The sequence below is a fragment of the Haliotis cracherodii genome, unplaced genomic scaffold (assembly GCF_022045235.1).
Source record: "Haliotis cracherodii isolate W230 unplaced genomic scaffold, xgHalCrac1.p SCAF_13, whole genome shotgun sequence".
Lineage (NCBI taxonomy): Eukaryota > Metazoa > Mollusca > Gastropoda > Lepetellida > Haliotidae > Haliotis > Haliotis cracherodii.
The window spans coordinates 13,869,578-13,897,047 of NW_027266268.1; the positions used below are offsets into that span (position 1 = coordinate 13,869,578).

Sequence of the window (27,470 nt, forward strand, 5' to 3'; positions counted from 1 at the left end):
CGGACTTGTAATAAGATGATGAAAAATTGAGGAGACATGTAACAAAACTGAACCACACATTATAAGCATAATTTACATAACATTTGCCATGGCTATTTTAAAATTATAACCACCACTCCCTAAAATAAAGATTTTGAAAGTTCCATGTATGCATATATATTGTAAAACCTACATATATGAGTCATACAATCAGGTGACAATAATTGTGAACATGGATACATGTAATTGAATGGTAAAGACGTTCAGTTTAGTTCCTGTCGCTCTGGTTTTTATCTAAGATAAGTCCTATTGACGACCTTTATTCTTATCAATCGGCCTATCCGAGGAGAATGTCTATATAAATACTCGTGACTGAAGTATCACTCCTTGCGGAAAACCATCTGGCCAAGGTGAGTATATCGTTTTCAAAGTCGATTCACTGGATTAAAAAATATAAGTCCATAAAAAGAAATGAACCTTGAATGGCAAAAACCTGAATTAAAATTGAACTTAACTGTAAAATATACCTGAAATGGTTTTACAAACAAATATCGAAACTATATAATATTTTCTATTCTCTGATTACATAATCCTTAAATTAGAAAAGAGTATATCGTTCACATACATCACATTTATTAACTTCCAATAATTGAAATGAAATAACAATGAGATGACCCCGAGAAATTATTTTTCAGTTTTAATATTATTTATTTTCCAGCGTGATCTTGCACAATGAACTGTCTGACTGTTATCTGTTTGTTCGTGGGAGCCAGTTTGTCCTCGGCTCAGTAAGTAAAACGGTTTTTCCTTCTATTCGGTTTGATCATTTTTGTCCAAATGTCAGGTCGATAGGTATAAAAAATGAAAAATGAAAAATCCCTTTTCAAATAAAAACTGCCTTGCAAAGAAAAGTACACACCCAGGGTTGATGGTGGCTAGACTGAAAATAACAGATATGTTTATTCGAAGGTCGTGTATTTGATATGTTTTGTATGTTTGTTGTTTAACGCCGCACCCAGCAATAATCCAGCTATATGACGGCGGTCTGTAAACAATCGAGTTTGGTCCAGCCAATCCAGTGATTGATATCATGAGCTTCGATCTACGCAGTTGGGATACGATGACATGCATCAACCAAGTCAGCGAGCCTGACCACCCGATCCCGTTAGTCGCCTCATACGACATGCATAGTCGCCTGTTTCCGCAAGCATGGGTTCCTGAAGACCTATTCTACCTCAGATCTTCACGGGTTGTATTTAATATGGACATCATAGGCGATACTACATCCATCATATCCATGAGATTCTCATACCAGATAAGTACAGTAACGTTTTGATAACGTGTAATTTTTGGTTCGAATTCAATTTTTAAGTGAATACTTTCTTTTGCTGGGCAGTTTATGGTTTCTAGTTCCTCTCACGATTTGTTATAATTGTTTTGACGTTTTTTAGATACATTCACAACACTCAACTCCCCTAAACGTCTGCTGAACTTGACAGGTATTTGTCGTCATGTGAAAAGATACAGGGTAGCCTTGCTGACAATACGGGGCGGTCGGGTAGCCTAATGGTTAAAGCGTTCGCTCGTCACGCCGAAGACCCGTGTTCGTTTCCCGACGTGGGTACAATGTGTGAAGCCCATTTCTGGTGTCCCCCGCCGTGATATTGCTGGAATATTGCTAAAAGCGGCGTAAAACCATACTCACTCACTCACTCATGACAATACAATTGTAATAGTTGTACGCGTATTGCAACAGTGTCTCAGCTGTTTCAACATAATCTCAGCAGTGTCCTGACATAATCTCAGTAGTGTTTAACATAATCTCAGGTGTGTTAACATAATCTCAGCAGTGTCCTGACATAATCCAAGCAGTGATAAAACAAAACTTTAGTAGTGTTACACATGGTCTGAGTAGTGTTTATCATAATCTTAATTGTGTTTAAAATAATCTCAGTAGTGTTTAACATAATCTTAATTGTGTTTAACATAATCTCAGTAGTGTTTAACATAATCTCAGTAGTGTTTATCATAATCTCAGTAGTGTTTAACATAATCTCAGTAGTGTTTATTATAATCTTAATTGTGTTTAACATAATCTCAGTAGTGTTTAACATAATCTCAGTAGTGTTTATCATAATCTTAATTGTGTTTAACATAATCTCAGTAGTGTTTAACATAATCTCAGTAGTGTTTAACATAATCTCAGTAGTGTTTAACATAATCTTAATTGTGTTTAACATAATCTCAGTAGTGTTTAACATAATCTCAGTAGTGTTTAACATAATCTCAGTAGTGTTTAACATAATCTCAGCAGTGTTTATCATAATCTTAATTGTGTTTAACATAATCTCAGTAGTGTTTAACATAATCTCAGTTGTGTTTAACATAATCTCAGTAGTGTTTAACATAATCTCAGTAGTGTTTAACATAATCTCAGCAAGGTTTATCATAATCTTAATTGTGTTTAACATAATCTCAGTAGTGTTTAACATAATCTCAGTAGTGTTTAACATAATCTCAGCAGTGTTTAACATAATCTCAGTAGCGTTTAACATAATCTCAGTTGTGTTTAACATAATCTCAGTAGTGTTTAACATAATCTCAGCAGTGTTTAACATAATCTCAGTAGCGTTTAACATAATCTCAGTTGTGTTTAACATAATCTCAGTAGCGTTTAACATAATCTCAGTAGTGTTTAACATAATCTCAGTAGCGCTTAACATAATCTCAGTTGTGTTTAACATAATCTCAGTAGTGTTTAACATAATCACAGTTGTGTTTAACATAATCTCAGTAGTGTTTAACATAATCTCAGTAGTGTTTAACATAATCAAAGTTGTGTTTAACATAATCTCAGTAGTGTTTAACACAATCTCAGTTCTACTTAACATAATCTCAGTTGTGTTTAACATAATATCAGTTGTGTTTAACATAATCTCAGTAGTGTTTAACATAATCTCAGTTGTGTTTAACATAAACTCAGTAGTGTTTAATATACACTCAGTAGCGTTTTAACATGATCTCAGTTGTGTTCAACATAATCTCAGTTGTGTTTCACATAATCTCAGTTGTGTTTAACATAATCTCAGTCTACTAGTGTTTAACATCACCTCAGTAGTGTTTTAAGCATCCCCAACAGCCTTTAACATAACCCCAATATTTTTTGACATAATTTCAGTTGTGTTGTAGGCTGGTTGAGTTTATTACGTGGGTTAGTGTGTGAGTAGGCTGATTGAGTTTATTGGCAGGGTTAGTGAGTGAACAGGCTGATTGAGTTTATTGGGTGGGTTAGTGCGTGAGTAGGCTGATTGAGTTTATTGGGTGGGTTAGTGCGTGAGTAGGTTGATTGAGTTTATTGGGTGGGTTAGTGACCGAGTAGGTTGATTGAGTTTATTGGGTGGGTTAGTGAGTGAGTAGGCTGGTTGAGTTTATTTGGTGGGTTAGTGAGTGAGTAGGCTGATTGAGTTTATTGGGTGGGTTAGTGAGTGAGTAGGCTGATTGAGTTTATTGGGTTGGTTAGTGAGTGAGTAGGCTGATTGAGTTTATTGGATGGGTTAGTGAGGGAGTAGGTTGATTGAGTTTATTGGGTGGGTTAGTGAGTAGGCTGATGGAGTTTATTGGATGGGTTAGTGAGTGAGTAGGTTGATTGAGTTTATTTGGTGGGTTAGTGAGTGAGTAGGCTGATTGAGTTTATTGGGATGGGTTAGTGAGTGAGTAGGCTGATTGAGTTTATATTGTGGGTTAGTGAGTGAGTAGGTTGATTGAGTTTATTTGGTGGGTTAGTGAGTGAGTAGGCTGATTGAGTTTATTGGGATGGGTTAGTGAGTGAGTAGGCTGATTGAGTTTATATTGTGGGTTAGTGAGTGGGTAGGTTGATTGAGTTTATTTGGTGGGTTAGTGAGTGAGAAGGCTGATTGAGTTTATTACGTGGGTTAGTGAGTGAGAAGGCCGATTGAGTTTATTTGGTGGGTTAGTGAGTGGGTAGGCTGATTGAGTTTATTGGGTGGGTTAGTGAGTGAGTAGGCTGGTTGAGTTTATTGGGTGTGTTAGTGAGTCAGTAGGCAGATTGAGTTTATTGGGTGGGTTAGTGAGTGAGTAGGCTGATTGAGTTTATTGGGATGGGTTAGTGAGTGAGTAGGCTGATTGAGTTTATATTGTGGGTTAGTGAGTGGGTAGGTTGATTGAGTTTATTTGGTGGGTTAGTGAGTGAGTAGGCTGATTGAGTTTATTACGTGGGTTAGTGAGTGAGAAGGCCGATTGAGTTTATTTGGTGGGTTAGTGAGTGGGTAGGCTGATTGAGTTTATTGGGTGGGTTAGTGAGTGAGTAGGCTGGTTGAGTTTATTGGGTGTGTTAGTGAGTCAGTAGGCAGATTGAGTTTATTGGGTGGGTTAGTGAGTGAGTAGGCTGATTGAGTTTATTGGGATGGGTTAGTGAGTGAGTAGGCTGATTGAGTTTATATTGTGGGTTAGTGAGTGGGTAGGTTGATTGAGTTTATTTGGTGGGTTAGTGAGTGAGTAGGCTGATTGAGTTTATTGGGATGGGTTAGTGAGTGAGTAGGCTGATTGAGTTTATATTGTGGGTTAGTGAGTGGGTAGGTTGATTGAGTTTATTTGGTGGGTTAGTGAGTGAGTAGGCTGATTGAGTTTATTACGTGGGTTAGTGAGTGAGAAGGCCGATTGAGTTTATTTGGTGGGTTAGTGAGTGGGTAGGCTGATTGAGTTTATTGGGTGGGTTAGTGAGTGAGTAGGCTGGTTGAGTTTATTGGGTGTGTTAGTGAGTCAGTAGGCAGATTGAGTTTATTGGGTGGGTTAGTGAGTGAGAAGGCTGATTGAGTTTATTGGATGGGTTAGTGAGGGAGTAGGTTGATTGAGTTTATTTTGTGGGTTAGTGAGTGAGAAGGCTGATTGAGTTTATTTTGTGGGTTAGTGAGTGGGTAGGCTGATTGAGTTTATTGGATGGGTTAGTGAGTGAGTAGGTTGATTGAGTTTATTGGGTGGGTTAGTGAGTAGGCTGATTGAGTTTATTGGATGGGTTAGTGAGTGAGTAGGCTGATTGTGTTTATTGGGTGGGTTAGTGAGTGAATAGGCTGATTGAGTGTATTAGGTGGGTGGGTGCACGTGAGTGAGTGGGATGGGTGAGTTTATTGGGATGGTTAGTGAGTGAGTAGGCTGATTAATTTTCTGGGTTAGTGAGTGAGTGAATAGGCTGATTGAGTGTATTGGATGGGTGGGTGAGAGTGGGGTGGGTGAGTTTATTGGGTGGGTGAGTGAGTGAGTAGGCTGATTGAGTTTATTGCGTGGGTTAGTGAGTGAATAGGCTGATTGAGTGTATTGTGTAGGTGGGAGGGTGGGTGAGTGAGTGGGTTTGATGAGTTTATTGGGTGGGTAAGTAAGTGAATAGGCTGATTAAGTTTGTTAGGTGGGTGGGTGGGTGAGTGAGTGAGTGGGATGGATGGGAGGGGTGAATTTAGGGGTTAGTGAGCGGGGTGGGTGAGTCTATTTGGGGGTGGATGGGATGGGTGAATTTAGGGGGTTAGTGAGTGGGGCGGGTGGGTAGATGTTTTATTGAGGGCATTATATGTGAATTCCGATAACTTTCATGACAGTTTCTAAACATTTGCGTCATATTGGAATTGTTATAATGTTTTCCAGAACTATCGACCTGAGGCCCTATGACATCACTGCCCAGAATCTCTTCACTGTCAATGACGTTGATAAGGACCAGGAAATGTCCCATTCTGAACTGGTCCTGTCCTTCAATGGCTACGATGCTAACTGTACGTATGTGTTTGTGTTTGTGTTTGTTTGTGTTTTTGATAATTTTAAACGTTTTCTCATTTTTTTTCTAATTCACAAATTCAAGGGGTCTAAATGCCCGAATAATATTGGCTTGTTTGTTGTTAACGGCGCAATAAGCAATATTCAAGCCATGTGACGGCGGTCTGTAAATAATCGAGTCTGGACCAGACAATCCAGTGATTGGGACCATGCACATCAGTCCACGCAATCAACTAAGTCACCACGTCTGACCACCTGATCCGTTTAGTCGCCCTGTACCACCAGCATAAGTTGTTCGAGAGTTGTATATCTTAACCCGGAATCCCCAGGGGATGCTTGTATATTAAATAATACCACTTCCTCATTGGAAAGCAATGCTGACCAGCTCGGGTAAACTTGCCATTTGTTGCTGTTATTCGCTCCTCTCTAAACTCACCATTATACTTACAGTTGACGGTGTAGTATCACGTGAGGAATATACTACGTATACCACTCACCAGAACCCCGCCATGTTTGTTCTCACGCATGCGCTGTACGACATCTACGACAGTGACAAGAACGGAGTTCTGACAGAGTATGATTACGAGCAGCTGTACAAGTTGTGGGATGGAAACGGTGGGTTAAACTTATTTCTTTATCGTATCTAACTATAATCTTTGGATTTGAATAATGGGATTCTGATACCGATAAAGGCTATGATCTACGGTATAATGCCTCTTGCTAGGTTCAGCCTGCCCTCCTGTCAAATTATAGAAGAAACAACGCACAGCTTGCTGCGCGAACCAACAGTGGAACCAGTTTTGTGTAGGTTTAGCTGTGTAATGAAGGCTATCATTAACTGATTAATTGATGACGTCGAACGTCTACCTCTACTGCGGAAGATCGGTGGTTCGATCCCCGGCCGTGTCATACCAAACGACGTTAAGAAGACGGTACTTGTTGTTTCCCTGCCTAGAGCTCGTCATTAAGGGGCTAAAACAAGGACAGGTCGGCTTGGAGTCAGTATACTGTGTCTGTGGGGTATTCATGTCGCTATATGATCTTTAACGCAACCTTTAGCCCCCATTCAGCTCACTGGTGTTCTACTGTTTCAGAAAATGGAATTGTGAGCGAGTTGGAGTTTGTTCACTGGTGGACAGTTGTAAGTAGTGATTCATTCTATTGGAACATTTTCAGTGGATAAAACCCAAGCACCATGCACACTCGAAAATATAGGTATCCTTAGTTAAGCGGGGAAAAATATTAATTCTGATTGCGGTGTCAAGGCCATAAAATTCAATTATAAACAATATTTTAGCGTTAATGAGGCTTCAAGGCAGGCGACCAAGAGATATTTTTAGCATTAGCTTTAGTGCTAAATTTTGTACAATTTTGATTCTGAGTGAGTTGTGGTTTACGCCGCTTTGAACCTTATTCCATTTTTTTTCGCGGCGTGTCAGCTTAATGTGAGAGGAAAGCCCGACGTGATGCAGGTCTTAGACGTTTACCACTTTGGTGAAACCCACGAGCACTGGTATGGTGCTGACAAACCTAGAACAAGAATTGGGACGAACTGGATTTCGAAAACACCATAATATTTTTCTGGCGTGTCAAGGGACGCAACTCTGCACGGCAAATTGCAGCGTCATGGACGACTTTGTTTCTGAAAACTCATGTGTCACATGTCTACAATCTCATTAAAATCAGATCTTAGTTCTCACTATCGTTAAACAAAAATCTGATGACATCCCATTACGGGTCACGTCAGAACAACCTTTCATCCAACCAATCAGAGCGTCGCTTACCAGATCATGAAACACACTCCGGCGCTGTGGTGACTCAGCATAACACCACTGCCACAGGCTATATCACGTGACCGGACTTTTCTCTTGTTTGTAAACAAACGCGCTTTTTCAGAAATCAGTATGGAACGGACTAAAGTAAGTATTTGGGGCGCTTTACATGTTGTTTTGCATAATTATATAGATATGCAACTACAACCGCGACAGTGAGTTGCATGACAATATATATTTATATATCAAAGTGACCGTATCGCTAGCTCTCCGTTGGGCTTCGATGACAGCACGTGGAGCCGTACAACCAATGTAAACAAAGGATAACTACGCAAAAAGAAGTAGATGTTCACGTATGAGGATACTTATGATGAACCGTAACCATTCTTTGACATTTGTTTATAAATATGTGTAGACTTGTCAAACATGAAACGGATGAAAAGCTTAATTTATGCAATATCTTGAATGGACTGTGAAAGATGTGACGATGTTGAGTGTCACATGGCGCTGGCCTGTGGCAGAGGTACTATGCTGGCTGGCTGCTGGCCGCATGGTACTCTGGATAGGAGAGTGATCATGAATCTGACGACGGAAGGTGTTTTCTAATCATGCAACCTCGAAATATTTAACTGTTACGGGTTTTATGATTATATCCATACAATCTAGTCCATCTATAAGCCATAACAGAATGTTCTTTTTGTCAGTTTTAAATTTTTTAATCGAGAATACGTCAAAATATGTTTCGAAGCGCAGTTGCCAGTTTGAAACTTGTGTCGTAAAGCTCGAGAAAGCTGCCTTCTGATTGGCTAATGTCGATTTCTTGTCAGTCATTTCGTTGGTCGGTCAAAGTTCACGAAAGTTCGTTCTGACGTGACCGGTAATGGGATGTCCTCAGATCTTTGTTTGGCGGTAGCGAAAACTAAGATCTGATTTTAATAAGATTGTTTTTTATATTACCTGTTTTTGTATGTAAACCCTTCTGTTTTGTATGTCCGAGCAGACACTGACGTCACTTGATCACCTTCATCACCCTGACGCCACTTTCGCTCCATCCCCGGCCACCAAGTAGGTCACGTGACCAGAGCTGGCAACACGCAGTGTTGTCATGATGGAAGGACAATCGTTGTAATAAAAACAATAAAACACATAAAACAGAAGTTTATTCTTTGAGACATCCATGGGCAATATCCTGCCATGTGACCCAGTCTGTTGATGACCTGGTGTTATGCTGCATTATTCGTCGTTCTTGTGTCCTGTCCGTTGCAAGCATTTACATGCTTGATACTCCCGGGTTTAACCGAATGTTGACTGAATGCTGTCTTTGTAAGCAGCCTAACTTTCCACAGCTATTCTCTGTCTGGTTTGAATTGTTGAAAGTTGTGACTGACAAACAAGACACTGACTGGTCACTGAAAGGACATCGACATCTAATATAGACTAGACAACTTCGAAGTATTCCATTTCGAATGTTGGTTAAAAGACAAGGCGAGAGCCAGATAATTTGAAAATTGGTGGTTTTACTGTGAATGCATCTTTCCCCATGCCTACACGTATAACGAATTTTTTTATATAGAATCGAATAGGTGAGATTAAACATCACGTTTCGCATTGTCACTACCTAGCGAAATATACAATTATTTGACAATGCGAGATATTTTATGTGTGTCAAACTGTCTCTGTGAACGTACTAAAGACACAAGATTACCGAATGGTGGCCGAATATCGCGTTCTCTTAAACGGGCACTTATACTTTTTTCTCTAGTACCAATAGGTCGAAATTGCAAAAAAGCTCAAAACGTGGGTCGATGCTCATGATGTCAATCACTGGATTGTCTGGCTCAGATTCGATGCGTGCGTCCGTGCGTGCGTGTATTCTGCACTGCACAATCTTTATTTACAAATGTACTACATTTCGTAAGTACGCACGCCCGCACGCCCACACGCCCGCACGCCCTCACGCACGCACAAACATGGATTTTGGAGCGTTCCGTAAATAGTGTTATAAGGTATGTATGTATGTATGTATGTATGTATGTATGTATGTATGTATGTATGTATGTATGTATGTATGTATGTATGTATGTATGTATGTATGTATGTATTGTCATGTATGTCCCACGTATGTATATATTGTCATGTATGTCCCATGTATGTATATATTGTCATGTATGTCCCATGTATGTATATATTGTCATATATGTCCCATGCATGTATATATTGTCATGTATGTCCCATGTATGTACATATTGTCATGTATGTCCCATGTATGTATATATTGTCATGTATGTCCCATGTATGTATATATTGTCATGCATGTCCCATGTATGTATATATTGTCATGTATGTCCCATGTATGTACATATTGTCATGTATGTCCCATGTATGTATATATTGTCATGTATGTCCCATGTATTTATATATATATCGTAACCCCTACACATATGAATCATAGAATAGAGGTGACAATAATTGTGAGCATGGGTACATGTAATGGAATGGCAAAGACATTCAGTTCCTGTCGCTCTGGTTATTATGTAAGATAAGACACATTGACGACCTTTCTTCTTATCAATCGGCCTATCCGAGGAGATGTCTAGTATATAAATACTCGTGACTGAAGTATCACTCCTTGCGGAAAACCATCTGGCCAAGGTGAGTACATTGTTTTGAAAGGCGATTCACTGGATTAGAATTGTAATTCCATAAAAAGAAATGAACATCGTATGGCAAAAACCGGAATTAAAATTAAACTTTACTGTAAAATATAAAATGGTTTAACACAACGATTATGGAATACACATGAAAATAGAAAAAAGTCACGAGTAAGTATATCGTTCACACATATCACTTTTATTAACACCAAGAAAATGAAATGAAACGGTGAGGAAGTGACCTCAAGCAATTCTTTAATAATATTTATTTTCCAGCGTGATCTTGCACAATGAACGGTCTGACTGTTATCTGTTTGTTCGTGGGAGCCAGTTTGTCTTCGGCGCAGTAAGTGAAAAGGGTTTTTCCTTCTTTTTTGAGTTGATGATTTTTGCCTAAATGTCAGGTGGGCAGAACGAACAAAATAATATTAAACAAAATCCCTCTTCAAATAAAGAGTGCCGGACAGAATAAAGTATACACTCAGGTTTGATGGTGCCTAAAACTGAAACAAACAGAAATGTTTATTCGATGGTGGTATATTTAATACGGGTATCATAGACGATATTACACCCGCCATGGCAATGAGTTTCTCACAACAGATAAGTCTAGTGATGTTTTCATAAAGATTGTCATGTTTTGCTTGAATGCAAGATACCAATCTCATTAAAATCAGATCTAAGTTCTCAGACTACGCTTGAAAAATATGTTGACACATGTACAGTTCGCGATAAAAATTTTGAAGACTGAGCAAACGAACATTCCGGAATGTCTAATATATGGTTGAGATTGTCTGGCAGTGCTTCCCATGTACTGTGCAACGCCTCCTCCGTTCAAATGTCTGTCCCACGGAAGCGAGAGATGATAATTTTGACGGAATCATTCGTACGGGCTGTAACTGTCGTTCGGAATACCGCGTGTTAACGTTTTCGAGGCTGCATGATTTGAAAACACATTCCGACTGTCACTTTCATGATCTGGTAAGCGACGCTTTGATTTGTTGGATGAAAGGTCGTTCTGACGTGACCCGTAATGGGATGTCCTCAGATATTTGTTTAGCGATAGAGAGAACTAAGATCTGATTTTAATGAGATTGGAACCGTTTGCGATTGGCAGGGAAGTTACCTCAATACATAGTTTACTTACCTTAACCCATTTCTAAAATTAATGATATTTGTGGGCTTTATGGAGGGAATGAGAGGGATCGATGACTTTACTAGGTGGGAGGGTGAGTTTACTGGGTGACTTAGTGTGTAGGCTGATTGAGTTTATTAGGTGGGTGGGTGAGTTTATTGGGTGACTTAGTGTGTAGGCTGATTGAGTTTATTGGGTGGGTGGGTGAGAGAGTGGGTTGGGTGTGTCTATTTGGGGATGGAAGGGATGGGTGAATTTAGGGGGTTAGTGAGAGGAATGGGTGAGTTTATTGGGTGGGTGTTTTTATTGAGTGCATAATATGTGAATTCCGATAACTTTCATGACAGTTTCTAAACATGTGCGTCATATTGGAATTGTTATATTTTCCAGAACTACCGACCTGAGGCCCTATAACATCACTGCCCAGAATCTCTTCACTGCCAATGATCTTGATAAGGACCAGGAAATGTCCCATTTTGAACTCGTCCTGTCCTTCAATGGCTTCGACTCTAACTGTACGTGTGTGTGTGATTGTGCGTGTGTGCGTGTGCGTGTGCGTGTGCGTGTGTGTGTGTTTGATGACTTTGATAGTTTCCTCATTTTATAAAATTGATAAATTCAAGGAGGGGCTAAATACCTGAACAATATTGGTTTGTTTGTTGTTAAATGTCGCACTCAGCAATAATCCAGCTATATGACGGGACTTTGTAAACAACCATGTGACTGGCATCATGCACATCAGTCCACGCAAATCAACCAAGTCACCACATCTGACCACCTGATCCATTTTGTCGCCCTTACGACCAGCACAAGGTGTTCGGGGCCTATGTATCCTTACCCGGAATCCCCGGGGGATGCTTGTATAATACCACTTCCTCATTGGAAAGCAATGCTGACCAGCTCGGGTAAACTTGCCATTTGTTGCTGTTATTCGCTCGTCTCTAAACTCACCATTATACTTACAGTTGACGGTGTAGTATCACGTGAGGAATATACTACGTATACCACTCACCAGAACCCCGCCATGTTTGTTCTCACGCATGCGCTGTACGACATCTACGACAGTGACAAGAACGGAGTTCTGACAGAGTATGATTACGAGCAGCTGTTCAAGTTGTGGGATGCAAATGGTGGGTTAAACTTATTCCTTTATCGTATTTAACTATAATCTTTGGATTTGAATAATGGGATTCTGATACCGTTAAAGGCTATCATCTACGGTATAATGCCTCTTGCTAGGTTCAGCCTGCCCTGCTGTCGAATTATAGAAGTAACATTAACTGATTGATTGATGACGTCGAACGTCTACCTCTACAGCGGAAGGTCGGTGGTTCGATCCCCGGCCGTGTCATACCAAACGACGTTAAGAAGACGGTACTTTATTTTTCCCTGCCTAGGGCTTGTCTTAAAGGGGCTAAAACAAGGACAGGTCGGCTTGGAGTCAGTATACTGTGTCTGTGTGGGGTATTCATGTCGCTATATGATCTTTAACGCAACCTTTAGCCCCCATTCAGCTCACTGGTGTTCTACTGTTTCAGAAAATGGAATAGTGAGCGAGTTGGAGTTTGTTCACTGGTGGACAGTTGTAAGTAGTGATTCATTCTATTGGAACATTTTTAGTGGATAAAACCCAAGCACCATGCACACTCGAAAATATAGGTATCCTTAGTTAAGCGGGGAAAAATATTAATTCTGATTGCGGTGTCAAGGCCATAAAATTCAATTATAAACAATATTTTAGAGTTAATGAGGCTTCAAGGTAGGCGACCAAGAGATATTTTTAGCATTAGCTTTAGTGCTAAATTTTGTACAATTTTGATTCTGAGTGAGTTGTGGTTTACGCCGCTTTGAACATTATTCCAGTTTTTTTCGCGGCGTGTCAGCTTAATGTGAGAGGAAAGCCCGACGTGATGCAGGTCTTAGACGTTTACCACTTTGGTGAAACCCACGAGCACTGGTATGGTGCTGACAAACCTAGAACCAAGATCGGGGCGAACTGGATCTCGAACACACTATAATATGTTTCTGGCGTGTCAAAGGGACGCAACTCTGCACGGCGAATTACAGCGTCATGGACGACTTTGTTGTTGACTTTGTTTCTGAAAACTCATGTGTCACATGTCTTCAACTCGTTTTTATACAATCTCATTAAAATCAGATCTTAGTTCTCGCTATCGTTAACAAAGATCTGAGGACATCACATTACGGGTCACGTCAGAACAACCTTTCATCCAACCGATCAGAGCGTGGCTTACCAGATCATGAAAGTGACGCCGGAAGGTGTTTTCTAATCATGCAACCTCGAAATATTTAACTGAGGGTAATCCGAAGCGCAGTCGCCAGTTTGAAACTTGTGTCGTAAAGCTCGAGAAAGCTGCCTTCTGATTGGCTAATGTCGATTTCTTGTCAGTCATTTCGTTGGTCGGTCAAAGTTCGCGAAAGGTCGTTCTGACGTGACCGGTAATGGGATGTCCTCAGATCTTTGTTTGGCGGTAGCAAAAACTAAGATCTGATTTTAATAAGATTGTTTTTTATATTACCTGTTTTTGTATGTAAACCCTTCTGTTTTGTATGTCCGAGCAGACACTGACGTCACTTGATCACCTTCATCACCCTGACGCCACTTTCGCTCCATCCCCGGCCACCAAGTAGGTCACGTGACCAGAGCTGGCAACACGCAGTGTTGTCATGATGGAAGGACAATCGTTGTAATAAAAACAATAAAACACATAAAACAGAAGTTTACTCTTTGAGACATCCATGGGCAATATCCTGCCATGTGCCAGTGTGTTGATGACCTGGTGTTATGCTGCATTATTCGTCGTTCTTGTGTCCTGTCCGTTGCAAGCATTTACATGCTTGATACTCCCGGGTTTAACCGAATGTTGACTGAATGCTGTCTTTGTAAGCAGCCTAACTTTCCACAGCTATTCTCTGTCTGGTTTGAATTGTTGAAAGTTGTGACTGACAAACAAGACACTGACTGGTCACTGAAAGGACATCGACATCTAATATAGACTAGACAACTTCGAAGTATTCCATTTCGAATGTTGATTTTAAAGACAAGGCGAGAGCCAGATAATTTGAAAATTGGTGGTTTTACTGTGAATGCATCTTTCCCCATGCCTACACGTATCACGAATTTTATTATATAGAATCGAATAGGTGAGATTAAACATCACGTTTCGCATTGTCACTACTGAGCGAAATATACAATTATTTGACAATGCGAGATATTTTATGAGTGTCAAACTGTCTCTGTGAACGTACTAAAGACACAAGATTGCCGAATGGTGGCCGAATATCGCGTTCTCTTAAACGGGCACTTATACTTTTTTCTCTAGTACCAATAGGTCGAAATTGCGAAAAAGCTCAAAACGTGGGTCGATGCTCATGATGTCACTGGATTGTCTGGCCCAGACTCGATTATTTACAGACCGCCGTCATATAGATGCATAATTGCTGAGAGCGGCGTTAAAAAACTAATAAACAAACAAAAGCAATAAATTGCTTTCCGAATGATATGTCAGCAGTTTTGTATTAATACTGCTCCCCTCTTGTCCACAAAAGTCGTGATTTCCTCTTACCAGTTAATGTGCGTGGGTGCGTGGGTGCGTGCGTGCGTGCGTGCGTGCGTGTATTCTGCACTGCACAATCTTTATTTACAAATATACTTTATTTCGTACGTACGCACGCAAACCCACAAGCCCACACGCCCGCATGCCCTCACGCACACACACATGGATTTTGGAGCGTTCCGTAAATAGTGTAATAAGGTATGTATGTATGTATGTATGTATGTATGTATGTATGTATGTATGTATGTATGTATGTATGTATGTATGTATGTATGTATGTATGTATGTATGTATGTATGTATGTATGTATTGTCATGTATATCCCATGTACGAGGGCTGGCTGAAAAGTTCTAAGCCTAATTGGGATATCTCAATTGGATTAAAACAAACTTTTGCCACCAACAAGTACAATCATTTAATGAATTATAGACATAAGAACTGCAACTGTAGTGTTATTATTGTCTTTGTATCAGACCATTTTGTGAACGTACCCATTGAAATCACCAGAAATGGACAAAACTGGCTATAGGGCAGTCATGAAGTACCTCCAACACAGATACATGCTGACATGGTCTCCACTTTAGGAGATGACGCCCCTTCCGATTCCACCATAAAGAAGTGGGCTGCGGAATTCAAGCGTGGCAGAGAGAGTCTTGACGATGACCCGCGTCCAGGAAGGCCTTCAACAGCAACCATTCCAGAAAACATTACACGGGTGCATGACATGGTGATGGCTGATCGACGATTGACCACTCGACATATTGCCAGTGATGTGGGCATCTCTCATGAGAGGGTTGAGCACATTATCACCAACGAGTTGGGAGTGACAAAAGTTTCTGCGAGATGGGTGCCAAAGCTCTTGACAGCGGATCAGAAACGTGTCAGATTCCTGACGTCCTGTGACAATTTATGCCGTTTTGAAGCAGATCAAGGATGAATTTTTGGCCCGATTTGTAACCATGGATGAGATCTGGATTCAATACTTGCAACCAGAAACCAAAATTGTCTAAACAATGGAAGCATCCGGATTCACCAGCCCCCACAAAAGCCAAGTCTGTTCCTTCTGCTGCTTTTGGGATTCCGAGGGTATTCTGATGATTATCCAAGGGTATTCTGCTGAGGAGTCCTGTTCTAGCAAGACAATGCTCCTGTTCACAAATCGGTGGTTGCCATGTCAGCGATCCATGATTGTGGCTTCGAACTCATTGACCATCCCCCTTACTCACCCGATTTGGCCACGTCAGACTTCCACCTGTTTCCCAAAATGAAAAAGGAACTAGCCGGTCGCCATTTTCCTAGTAATAATGACGTCATTTCCGCTGTGAATGACTTTTTAAGGGTGGCTGAAGAAAATTTCTTCTTGACCGGCATCCAGGCCTTGCAGCATCGCTGGCAAAAGTGTGTAAACCTGGAAGGGGACTATGTGGAGAAATAAATGAAAAACATCGACTTGGTACGGGTCTTCCACAGTTAGGCTTAGAACTTTTCAGCCAGCCCTCGTATTTATATATATTGTCACCCCTACACATATGAATCATAGAATAGAAGTGACAATAATTGTGAGCATGGGTACACGTAATGGAATGGTAAAGACGTTCAGTTTAGTTCCTGTCGCTATGGATATTATCTAAGATAAGTCCCATTGACGACCATGTATGTCCCATGTATGTATATATTGTCATGTATGTCCCATGTATGTATATATTGTCATGTATGTCCCATGTATGTATATATTGTCATGTATGTCCCATGTATTTATACATATCGTAACCCCTACACATATGAATCATAGAATAGAGGTGACAATAATTGTGGGCAAGGGTACATGTAATGGAATGGCAAAGACATTCAGTTTAGTTCCTGTCGCTCTGGTTACTATGTAAGATAAGACACATTGACGACCTTTCTTCTTATCAATCGGCCTATCCGAGGAGATGTCTAGTATATAAATACTCGTGACTGAAGTATCACTCCTTGCGGAAAACCATCTGGCCAAGGTGAGTACATTGTTTTGAAAGGCGATTCACTGGATTAGAATTGTAATTCCATAAAAAGAAATGAACATCGTATGGCAAAAACCGGAATTAAAATTGAACTTTACTGTAAAATATAAAATGGTTTAACACAACGATTATGGAAAATAGAAAAAAGTCACGAGTAAGTATATCGTTCACACATATCACTTTTATTAACACCAAGAAAATGAAATGAAATGGTGAGGAAGTGACCTCAAGCAATTCTTTAATAATATTTATTTTCCAGCGTGATCTTGCACAATGAACTGTCTGACTGTTATCTGTTTGTTCGTGGGAGCCAGTTTGTCTTCGGCTCAGTAAGTAAAACGGTTTTTCCTTCATTTGGGGGGTTGGTGATTTTTGCCTAAATGTCAGGTGGACAGAACGAACAAAATAATATTTCGAAAAAAACCCTTTTCAAATATAGAGTGCCGGACAAAATAAGTATACATCCAGGTTTGATGGTGTCTAAAACTGAAACTAACAGAAATGTTTATTCGATGGTGGTATATTTAATACGGGTATCATAGGCGATATTACACCCGCCATGGCAATGAGTTTCTCATAACAGATAAGTCTAGTAATGTTTTCATAACGATTGTAATGTTTTGCTTGAATACAATTTCTATGTGTATACTTTCTTTTGCTCGGCAGTGTATGTTGATTAGATGGTTATAATTGTTGTGTTTTTAAGTTTTTAAGACACCAATCTCATTAAAATCAGATCTAAGTTCTCGTTGCCGCTAAACAACGATCTGAGGACATCTCATTACGGGTCACGCCTGAACGACCTTTCGCCAACTTTGACCGACCACTGAAATGACAAACATTCGGTTCAAACTGGCGACTTCTATTTCAGACTACGCTTGAAAAATATGTTGCCACAGTTCTCGATTAAAATTTTGAAAACTGAACAAACGAACTTTCCGGAATGTCTAATATATGGTTGAGATTGTATGACAGTGCTTTCCAAGTACCATGTAAAGCTTCCTCCGTTCATATATTTCATCCCACGGAAGCGAGAGATAATTTTGACGGAATCAGCTCTTCGGGCCGTAACTGTCGTTCGGAATACCCCGTGTTAACGTTTTCGAGGCTGCATGATTTGAAAACACATTCCGACTGCACTTTCATGATCTGGTAAGCGACGCTTTGATTGGTTGGATGAAAGGTCGTTCTGCCGTGACCCTTAATTGGATGTCCTCAGATAGAGAGAACTAAGATTTGATTTTAATGAGATTGGAACCGTTTGCGATTGGCAGGGAAGTTACCTCAATACATAGTTTACTTACCTTAACCCATTTCTAAAATTAATGATATTAGTGGGCTTTATGGAGGGAGTGAGAGGGATCGATGACTTTACTAGGTGGGAGGGTGAGTTTACTGGGTGACTTAGTGTGTAGGCTGATTGAGTTTATTAGGTGGGTGGGTGAGTTTATTGGGTGACTTAGTGTGTAGGCTGATTGAGTTTATTGGGTGGGTGGGTGAGAGAGTGGGTTGGATGAGTCTATTTGGGGATGGAAGGGATGGGTGAATTTAGGGGGTTAGTGAGAGGAATGGGTGAGTTTATTGGGTGGGTGTTTTTATTGAGTGCATTATATGTGAATTCCGATAACTTTCATGACAGTTTCTAAACATTTGCGTCATATTGGAATTGTTGTAATATTTTCCAGAACTATCGACCTGAGGCCCTATGACATCACTGCCCAGAATCTCTTCACTGCCAATGACGTTGATAAGGACAAGGAAATGTCCCATTCTGAACTCGTCCTGTCTTTCAGTGGCTACGACTCTAACTGTACGTGTGCTCGTGTGTGTGTGATTGTGTGCGTGTGATTGTGTATTTGTGTTTTGATGACTTTGATAGTTTCCTTGTTTTATAGAATTGACAAATTCAAGGTGTGTGTGTGTGTGTATGTGCGTTTGCGTGTACGTGTGTGTGCGTGTGCGTGTGCGTGTGCGTGTGTGTGTGTGTGTGTGTGTGTGTGTGTGTGTGTGTGTGTGTGTGTGTGTGTGTGTGTGTGTGTGTGTGTGCGTGTGTGCGCCCTTACGTCAAAGCACAAGGTGTTCGGGGCCTATGTATCCTTACCCGGAATCCCCGGGGGATGCTTGTATAATACCACTTCCTCATTGGAAAGCAATGCTGACCAGCTCGGGTAAACTTGCCATTTGTTGCTGTTATTCGCTCCTCTCTAAACTCACCATTATACTTACAGTTGACGGTGTAGTATCACGTGAGGAATATACTACGTATACCACTCACCAGAACCCCGCCATGTTTGTTCTCACGCATGCGCTGTACGACATCTACGACAGTGACAAGAACGGAGTTCTGACAGAGTATGATTACGAGCAGCTGTACAAGTTGTGGGATGGAAACGGTGGGTTAAACTTATTTCTTTATCGTATCTAACTATAATCTTTGGATTTGAATAATGGGATTCTGATACCGATAAAGGCTATGATCTACGGTATAATGCCTCTTGCTAGGTTCAGCCTGCCCTCCTGTCAAATTATAGAAGAAACAACGCACAGCTTGCTGCGCAAACCAACAGTGGAACCAGTTTTGTGTAGGTTTAGCTGTGTAATGAAGGCTATCATTAACTGATTAATTGATGACGTCGAACGTCTACCTCTACTGCGGAAGATCGGTGGTTCGATCCCCGGCCGTGTCATACCAAACGACGTTAAGAAGACGGTACTTGTTGTTTCCCTGCCTAGAGCTCGTCATTAAGGGGCTAAAACAAGGACAGGTCGGCTTGGAGTCAGTATACTGTGTCTGTGGGGTATTCATGTCGCTATATGATCTTTAACGCAACCTTTAGCCCCCATTCAGCTCACTGGTGTTCTACTGTTTCAGAAAATGGAATTGTGAGCGAGTTGGAGTTTGTTCACTGGTGGACAGTTGTAAGTAGTGATTCATTCTATTGGAACATTTTCAGTGGATAAAACCCAAGCACCATGCACACTCGAAAATATAGGTATCCTTAGTTAAGCGGGGAAAAATATTAATTCTGATTGCGGTGTCAAGGCCATAAAATTCAATTATAAACAATATTTTAGCGTTAATGAGGCTTCAAGGCAGGCGACCAAGAGATATTTTTAGCATTAGCTTTAGTGCTAAATTTTGTACAATTTTGATTCTGAGTGAGTTGTGGTTTACGCCGCTTTGAACCTTATTCCATTTTTTTTCGCGGCGTGTCAGCTTAATGTGAGAGGAAAGCCCGACGTGATGCAGGTCTTAGACGTTTACCACTTTGGTGAAACCCACGAGCACTGGTATGGTGCTGACAAACCTAGAACAAGAATTGGGACGAACTGGATTTCGAAAACACCATAATATTTTTCTGGCGTGTCAAGGGACGCAACTCTGCACGGCAAATTGCAGCGTCATGGACGACTTTGTTTCTGAAAACTCATGTGTCACATGTCTACAATCTCATTAAAATCAGATCTTAGTTCTCACTATCGTTAAACAAAAATCTGATGACATCCCATTACGGGTCACGTCAGAACAACCTTTCATCCAACCAATCAGAGCGTCGCTTACCAGATCATGAAACACACTCCGGCGCTGTGGTGACTCAGCATAACACCACTGCCACAGGCTATATCACGTGACCGGACTTTTCTCTTGTTTGTAAACAAACGCGCTTTTTCAGAAATCAGTATGGAACGGACTAAAGTAAGTATTTGGGGCGCTTTACATGTTGTTTTGCATAATTATATAGATATGCAACTACAACCGCGACAGTGAGTTGCATGACAATATATATTTATATATCAAAGTGACCGTATCGCTAGCTCTCCGTTGGGCTTCGATGACAGCACGTGGAGCCGTACAACCAATGTAAACAAAGGATAACTACGCAAAAAGAAGTAGATGTTCACGTATGAGGATACTTATGATGAACCGTAACCATTCTTTGACATTTGTTTATAAATATGTGTAGACTTGTCAAACATGAAACGGATGAAAAGCTTAATTTATGCAATATCTTGAATGGACTGTGAAAGATGTGACGATGTTGAGTGTCACATGGCGCTGGCCTGTGGCAGAGGTACTATGCTGGCTGGCTGCTGGCCGCATGGTACTCTGGATAGGAGAGTGATCATGAATCTGACGACGGAAGGTGTTTTCTAATCATGCAACCTCGAAATATTTAACTGTTACGGGTTTTATGATTATATCCATACAATCTAGTCCATCTATAAGCCATAACAGAATGTTCTTTTTGTCAGTTTTAAATTTTTTAATCGAGAATACGTCAAAATATGTTTCGAAGCGCAGTTGCCAGTTTGAAACTTGTGTCGTAAAGCTCGAGAAAGCTGCCTTCTGATTGGCTAATGTCGATTTCTTGTCAGTCATTTCGTTGGTCGGTCAAAGTTCACGAAAGTTCGTTCTGACGTGACCGGTAATGGGATGTCCTCAGATCTTTGTTTGGCGGTAGCGAAAACTAAGATCTGATTTTAATAAGATTGTTTTTTATATTACCTGTTTTTGTATGTAAACCCTTCTGTTTTGTATGTCCGAGCAGACACTGACGTCACTTGATCACCTTCATCACCCTGACGCCACTTTCGCTCCATCCCCGGCCACCAAGTAGGTCACGTGACCAGAGCTGGCAACACGCAGTGTTGTCATGATGGAAGGACAATCGTTGTAATAAAAACAATAAAACACATAAAACAGAAGTTTATTCTTTGAGACATCCATGGGCAATATCCTGCCATGTGACCCAGTCTGTTGATGACCTGGTGTTATGCTGCATTATTCGTCGTTCTTGTGTCCTGTCCGTTGCAAGCATTTACATGCTTGATACTCCCGGGTTTAACCGAATGTTGACTGAATGCTGTCTTTGTAAGCAGCCTAACTTTCCACAGCTATTCTCTGTCTGGTTTGAATTGTTGAAAGTTGTGACTGACAAACAAGACACTGACTGGTCACTGAAAGGACATCGACATCTAATATAGACTAGACAACTTCGAAGTATTCCATTTCGAATGTTGGTTAAAAGACAAGGCGAGAGCCAGATAATTTGAAAATTGGTGGTTTTACTGTGAATGCATCTTTCCCCATGCCTACACGTATAACGAATTTTTTTATATAGAATCGAATAGGTGAGATTAAACATCACGTTTCGCATTGTCACTACCTAGCGAAATATACAATTATTTGACAATGCGAGATATTTTATGTGTGTCAAACTGTCTCTGTGAACGTACTAAAGACACAAGATTACCGAATGGTGGCCGAATATCGCGTTCTCTTAAACGGGCACTTATACTTTTTTCTCTAGTACCAATAGGTCGAAATTGCAAAAAAGCTCAAAACGTGGGTCGATGCTCATGATGTCAATCACTGGATTGTCTGGCTCAGATTCGATGCGTGCGTCCGTGCGTGCGTGTATTCTGCACTGCACAATCTTTATTTACAAATGTACTACATTTCGTAAGTACGCACGCCCGCACGCCCACACGCCCGCACGCCCTCACGCACGCACAAACATGGATTTTGGAGCGTTCCGTAAATAGTGTTATAAGGTATGTATGTATGTATGTATGTATGTATGTATGTATGTATGTATGTATGTATGTATGTATGTATGTATGTATGTATGTATGTATTGTCATGTATGTCCCACGTATGTATATATTGTCATGTATGTCCCATGTATGTATATATTGTCATGTATGTCCCATGTATGTATATATTGTCATATATGTCCCATGCATGTATATATTGTCATGTATGTCCCATGTATGTATATATTGTCATGTATGTCCCATGTATGTATATATTGTCATGTATGTCCCATGTATGTATATATTGTCATGCATGTCCCATGTATGTATATATTGTCATGTATGTCCCATGTATGTACATATTGTCATGTATGTCCCATGTATGTATATATTGTCATGTATGTCCCATGTATTTATATATATATCGTAACCCCTACACATATGAATCATAGAATAGAGGTGACAATAATTGTGAGCATGGGTACATGTAATGGAATGGCAAAGACATTCAGTTCCTGTCGCTCTGGTTATTATGTAAGATAAGACACATTGACGACCTTTCTTCTTATCAATCGGCCTATCCGAGGAGATGTCTAGTATATAAATACTCGTGACTGAAGTATCACTCCTTGCGGAAAACCATCTGGCCAAGGTGAGTACATTGTTTTGAAAGGCGATTCACTGGATTAGAATTGTAATTCCATAAAAAGAAATGAACATCGTATGGCAAAAACCGGAATTAAAATTAAACTTTACTGTAAAATATAAAATGGTTTAACACAACGATTATGGAATACACATGAAAATAGAAAAAAGTCACGAGTAAGTATATCGTTCACACATATCACTTTTATTAACACCAAGAAAATGAAATGAAACGGTGAGGAAGTGACCTCAAGCAATTCTTTAATAATATTTATTTTCCAGCGTGATCTTGCACAATGAACGGTCTGACTGTTATCTGTTTGTTCGTGGGAGCCAGTTTGTCTTCGGCGCAGTAAGTGAAAAGGGTTTTTCCTTCTTTTTTGAGTTGATGATTTTTGCCTAAATGTCAGGTGGGCAGAACGAACAAAATAATATTAAACAAAATCCCTCTTCAAATAAAGAGTGCCGGACAGAATAAAGTATACACTCAGGTTTGATGGTGCCTAAAACTGAAACAAACAGAAATGTTTATTCGATGGTGGTATATTTAATACGGGTATCATAGACGATATTACACCCGCCATGGCAATGAGTTTCTCACAACAGATAAGTCTAGTGATGTTTTCATAAAGATTGTCATGTTTTGCTTGAATGCAAGATACCAATCTCATTAAAATCAGATCTAAGTTCTCAGACTACGCTTGAAAAATATGTTGACACATGTACAGTTCGCGATAAAAATTTTGAAGACTGAGCAAACGAACATTCCGGAATGTCTAATATATGGTTGAGATTGTCTGGCAGTGCTTCCCATGTACTGTGCAACGCCTCCTCCGTTCAAATGTCTGTCCCACGGAAGCGAGAGATGATAATTTTGACGGAATCATTCGTACGGGCTGTAACTGTCGTTCGGAATACCGCGTGTTAACGTTTTCGAGGCTGCATGATTTGAAAACACATTCCGACTGTCACTTTCATGATCTGGTAAGCGAAGCTTTGATTTGTTGGATGAAAGGTCGTTCTGACGTGACCCGTAATGGGATGTCCTCAGATATTTGTTTAGCGATAGAGAGAACTAAGATCTGATTTTAATGAGATTGGAACCGTTTGCGATTGGCAGGGAAGTTACCTCAATACATAGTTTACTTACCTTAACCCATTTCTAAAATTAATGATATTTGTGGGCTTTATGGAGGGAATGAGAGGGATCGATGACTTTACTAGGTGGGAGGGTGAGTTTACTGGGTGACTTAGTGTGTAGGCTGATTGAGTTTATTAGGTGGGTGGGTGAGTTTATTGGGTGACTTAGTGTGTAGGCTGATTGAGTTTATTGGGTGGGTGGGTGAGAGAGTGGGTTGGGTGTGTCTATTTGGGGATGGAAGGGATGGGTGAATTTAGGGGGTTAGTGAGAGGAATGGGTGAGTTTATTGGGTGGGTGTTTTTATTGAGTGCATAATATGTGAATTCCGATAACTTTCATGACAGTTTCTAAACATGTGCGTCATATTGGAATTGTTATATTTTCCAGAACTACCGACCTGAGGCCCTATAACATCACTGCCCAGAATCTCTTCACTGCCAATGATCTTGATAAGGACCAGGAAATGTCCCATTTTGAACTCGTCCTGTCCTTCAATGGCTTCGACTCTAACTGTACGTGTGTGTGTGATTGTGCGTGTGTGCGTGTGCGTGTGCGTGTGCGTGTGCGTGTGTGTGTGTTTGATGACTTTGATAGTTTCCTCATTTTATAAAATTGATAAATTCAAGGAGGGGCTAAATACCTGAACAATATTGGTTTGTTTGTTGTTAAATGTCGCACTCAGCAATAATCCAGCTATATGACGGGACTTTGTAAACAACCATGTGACTGGCATCATGCACATCAGTCCACGCAAATCAACCAAGTCACCACATCTGACCACCTGATCCATTTTGTCGCCCTTACGACCAGCACAAGGTGTTCGGGGCCTATGTATCCTTACCCGGAATCCCCGGGGGATGCTTGTATAATACCACTTCCTCATTGGAAAGCAATGCTGACCAGCTCGGGTAAACTTGCCATTTGTTGCTGTTATTCGCTCGTCTCTAAACTCACCATTATACTTACAGTTGACGGTGTAGTATCACGTGAGGAATATACTACGTATACCACTCACCAGAACCCCGCCATGTTTGTTCTCACGCATGCGCTGTACGACATCTACGACAGTGACAAGAACGGAGTTCTGACAGAGTATGATTACGAGCAGCTGTTCAAGTTGTGGGATGCAAATGGTGGGTTAAACTTATTCCTTTATCGTATTTAACTATAATCTTTGGATTTGAATAATGGGATTCTGATACCGTTAAAGGCTATCATCTACGGTATAATGCCTCTTGCTAGGTTCAGCCTGCCCTGCTGTCGAATTATAGAAGTAACATTAACTGATTGATTGATGACGTCGAACGTCTACCTCTACAGCGGAAGGTCGGTGGTTCGATCCCCGGCCGTGTCATACCAAACGACGTTAAGAAGACGGTACTTTATTTTTCCCTGCCTAGGGCTTGTCTTAAAGGGGCTAAAACAAGGACAGGTCGGCTTGGAGTCAGTATACTGTGTCTGTGTGGGGTATTCATGTCGCTATATGATCTTTAACGCAACCTTTAGCCCCCATTCAGCTCACTGGTGTTCTACTGTTTCAGAAAATGGAATAGTGAGCGAGTTGGAGTTTGTTCACTGGTGGACAGTTGTAAGTAGTGATTCATTCTATTGGAACATTTTTAGTGGATAAAACCCAAGCACCATGCACACTCGAAAATATAGGTATCCTTAGTTAAGCGGGGAAAAATATTAATTCTGATTGCGGTGTCAAGGCCATAAAATTCAATTATAAACAATATTTTAGAGTTAATGAGGCTTCAAGGTAGGCGACCAAGAGATATTTTTAGCATTAGCTTTAGTGCTAAATTTTGTACAATTTTGATTCTGAGTGAGTTGTGGTTTACGCCGCTTTGAACATTATTCCAGTTTTTTTCGCGGCGTGTCAGCTTAATGTGAGAGGAAAGCCCGACGTGATGCAGGTCTTAGACGTTTACCACTTTGGTGAAACCCACGAGCACTGGTATGGTGCTGACAAACCTAGAACCAAGATCGGGGCGAACTGGATCTCGAACACACTATAATATGTTTCTGGCGTGTCAAAGGGACGCAACTCTGCACGGCGAATTACAGCGTCATGGACGACTTTGTTGTTGACTTTGTTTCTGAAAACTCATGTGTCACATGTCTTCAACTCGTTTTTATACAATCTCATTAAAATCAGATCTTAGTTCTCGCTATCGTTAACAAAGATCTGAGGACATCACATTACGGGTCACGTCAGAACAACCTTTCATCCAACCGATCAGAGCGTGGCTTACCAGATCATGAAAGTGACGCCGGAAGGTGTTTTCTAATCATGCAACCTCGAAATATTTAACTGAGGGTAATCCGAAGCGCAGTCGCCAGTTTGAAACTTGTGTCGTAAAGCTCGAGAAAGCTGCCTTCTGATTGGCTAATGTCGATTTCTTGTCAGTCATTTCGTTGGTCGGTCAAAGTTCGCGAAAGGTCGTTCTGACGTGACCGGTAATGGGATGTCCTCAGATCTTTGTTTGGCGGTAGCAAAAACTAAGATCTGATTTTAATAAGATTGTTTTTTATATTACCTGTTTTTGTATGTAAACCCTTCTGTTTTGTATGTCCGAGCAGACACTGACGTCACTTGATCACCTTCATCACCCTGACGCCACTTTCGCTCCATCCCCGGCCACCAAGTAGGTCACGTGACCAGAGCTGGCAACACGCAGTGTTGTCATGATGGAAGGACAATCGTTGTAATAAAAACAATAAAACACATAAAACAGAAGTTTACTCTTTGAGACATCCATGGGCAATATCCTGCCATGTGCCAGTGTGTTGATGACCTGGTGTTATGCTGCATTATTCGTCGTTCTTGTGTCCTGTCCGTTGCAAGCATTTACATGCTTGATACTCCCGGGTTTAACCGAATGTTGACTGAATGCTGTCTTTGTAAGCAGCCTAACTTTCCACAGCTATTCTCTGTCTGGTTTGAATTGTTGAAAGTTGTGACTGACAAACAAGACACTGACTGGTCACTGAAAGGACATCGACATCTAATATAGACTAGACAACTTCGAAGTATTCCATTTCGAATGTTGATTTTAAAGACAAGGCGAGAGCCAGATAATTTGAAAATTGGTGGTTTTACTGTGAATGCATCTTTCCCCATGCCTACACGTATCACGAATTTTATTATATAGAATCGAATAGGTGAGATTAAACATCACGTTTCGCATTGTCACTACTGAGCGAAATATACAATTATTTGACAATGCGAGATATTTTATGAGTGTCA

At 40.6% G+C, this 27,470-nt stretch overlaps 2 protein-coding genes across 2 annotated transcripts; both read left to right on the forward strand.

Annotated features, from left to right (window-relative positions):
- Positions 1-288: 288 nt before the first annotated feature.
- Positions 289-14,052, forward strand: LOC139459657 (uncharacterized). Its single transcript, XM_071241264.1, has 10 exons — positions 289-389; positions 698-767; positions 5,632-5,756; positions 6,208-6,372; positions 6,852-6,898; positions 8,530-8,594; positions 11,703-11,827; positions 12,278-12,442; positions 12,851-12,897; positions 13,896-14,052. The coding sequence occupies exons 2-10, from the start codon at positions 712-714 to the stop codon at positions 13,962-13,964; spliced, it is 864 nt and encodes a 287-aa protein (XP_071097365.1). The 5' UTR covers positions 289-389; positions 698-711; the 3' UTR covers positions 13,965-14,052.
- A 2,726-nt stretch (positions 14,053-16,778) lies between these two features.
- On the forward strand, positions 16,779-26,960 carry LOC139459658 (uncharacterized). Its single transcript, XM_071241265.1, has 10 exons — positions 16,779-16,887; positions 17,153-17,222; positions 18,579-18,703; positions 19,122-19,286; positions 19,766-19,812; positions 21,444-21,508; positions 24,605-24,729; positions 25,186-25,350; positions 25,759-25,805; positions 26,804-26,960. The coding sequence occupies exons 2-10, from the start codon at positions 17,167-17,169 to the stop codon at positions 26,870-26,872; spliced, it is 864 nt and encodes a 287-aa protein (XP_071097366.1). The 5' UTR covers positions 16,779-16,887; positions 17,153-17,166; the 3' UTR covers positions 26,873-26,960.
- Positions 26,961-27,470: the final 510 nt, after the last annotated feature.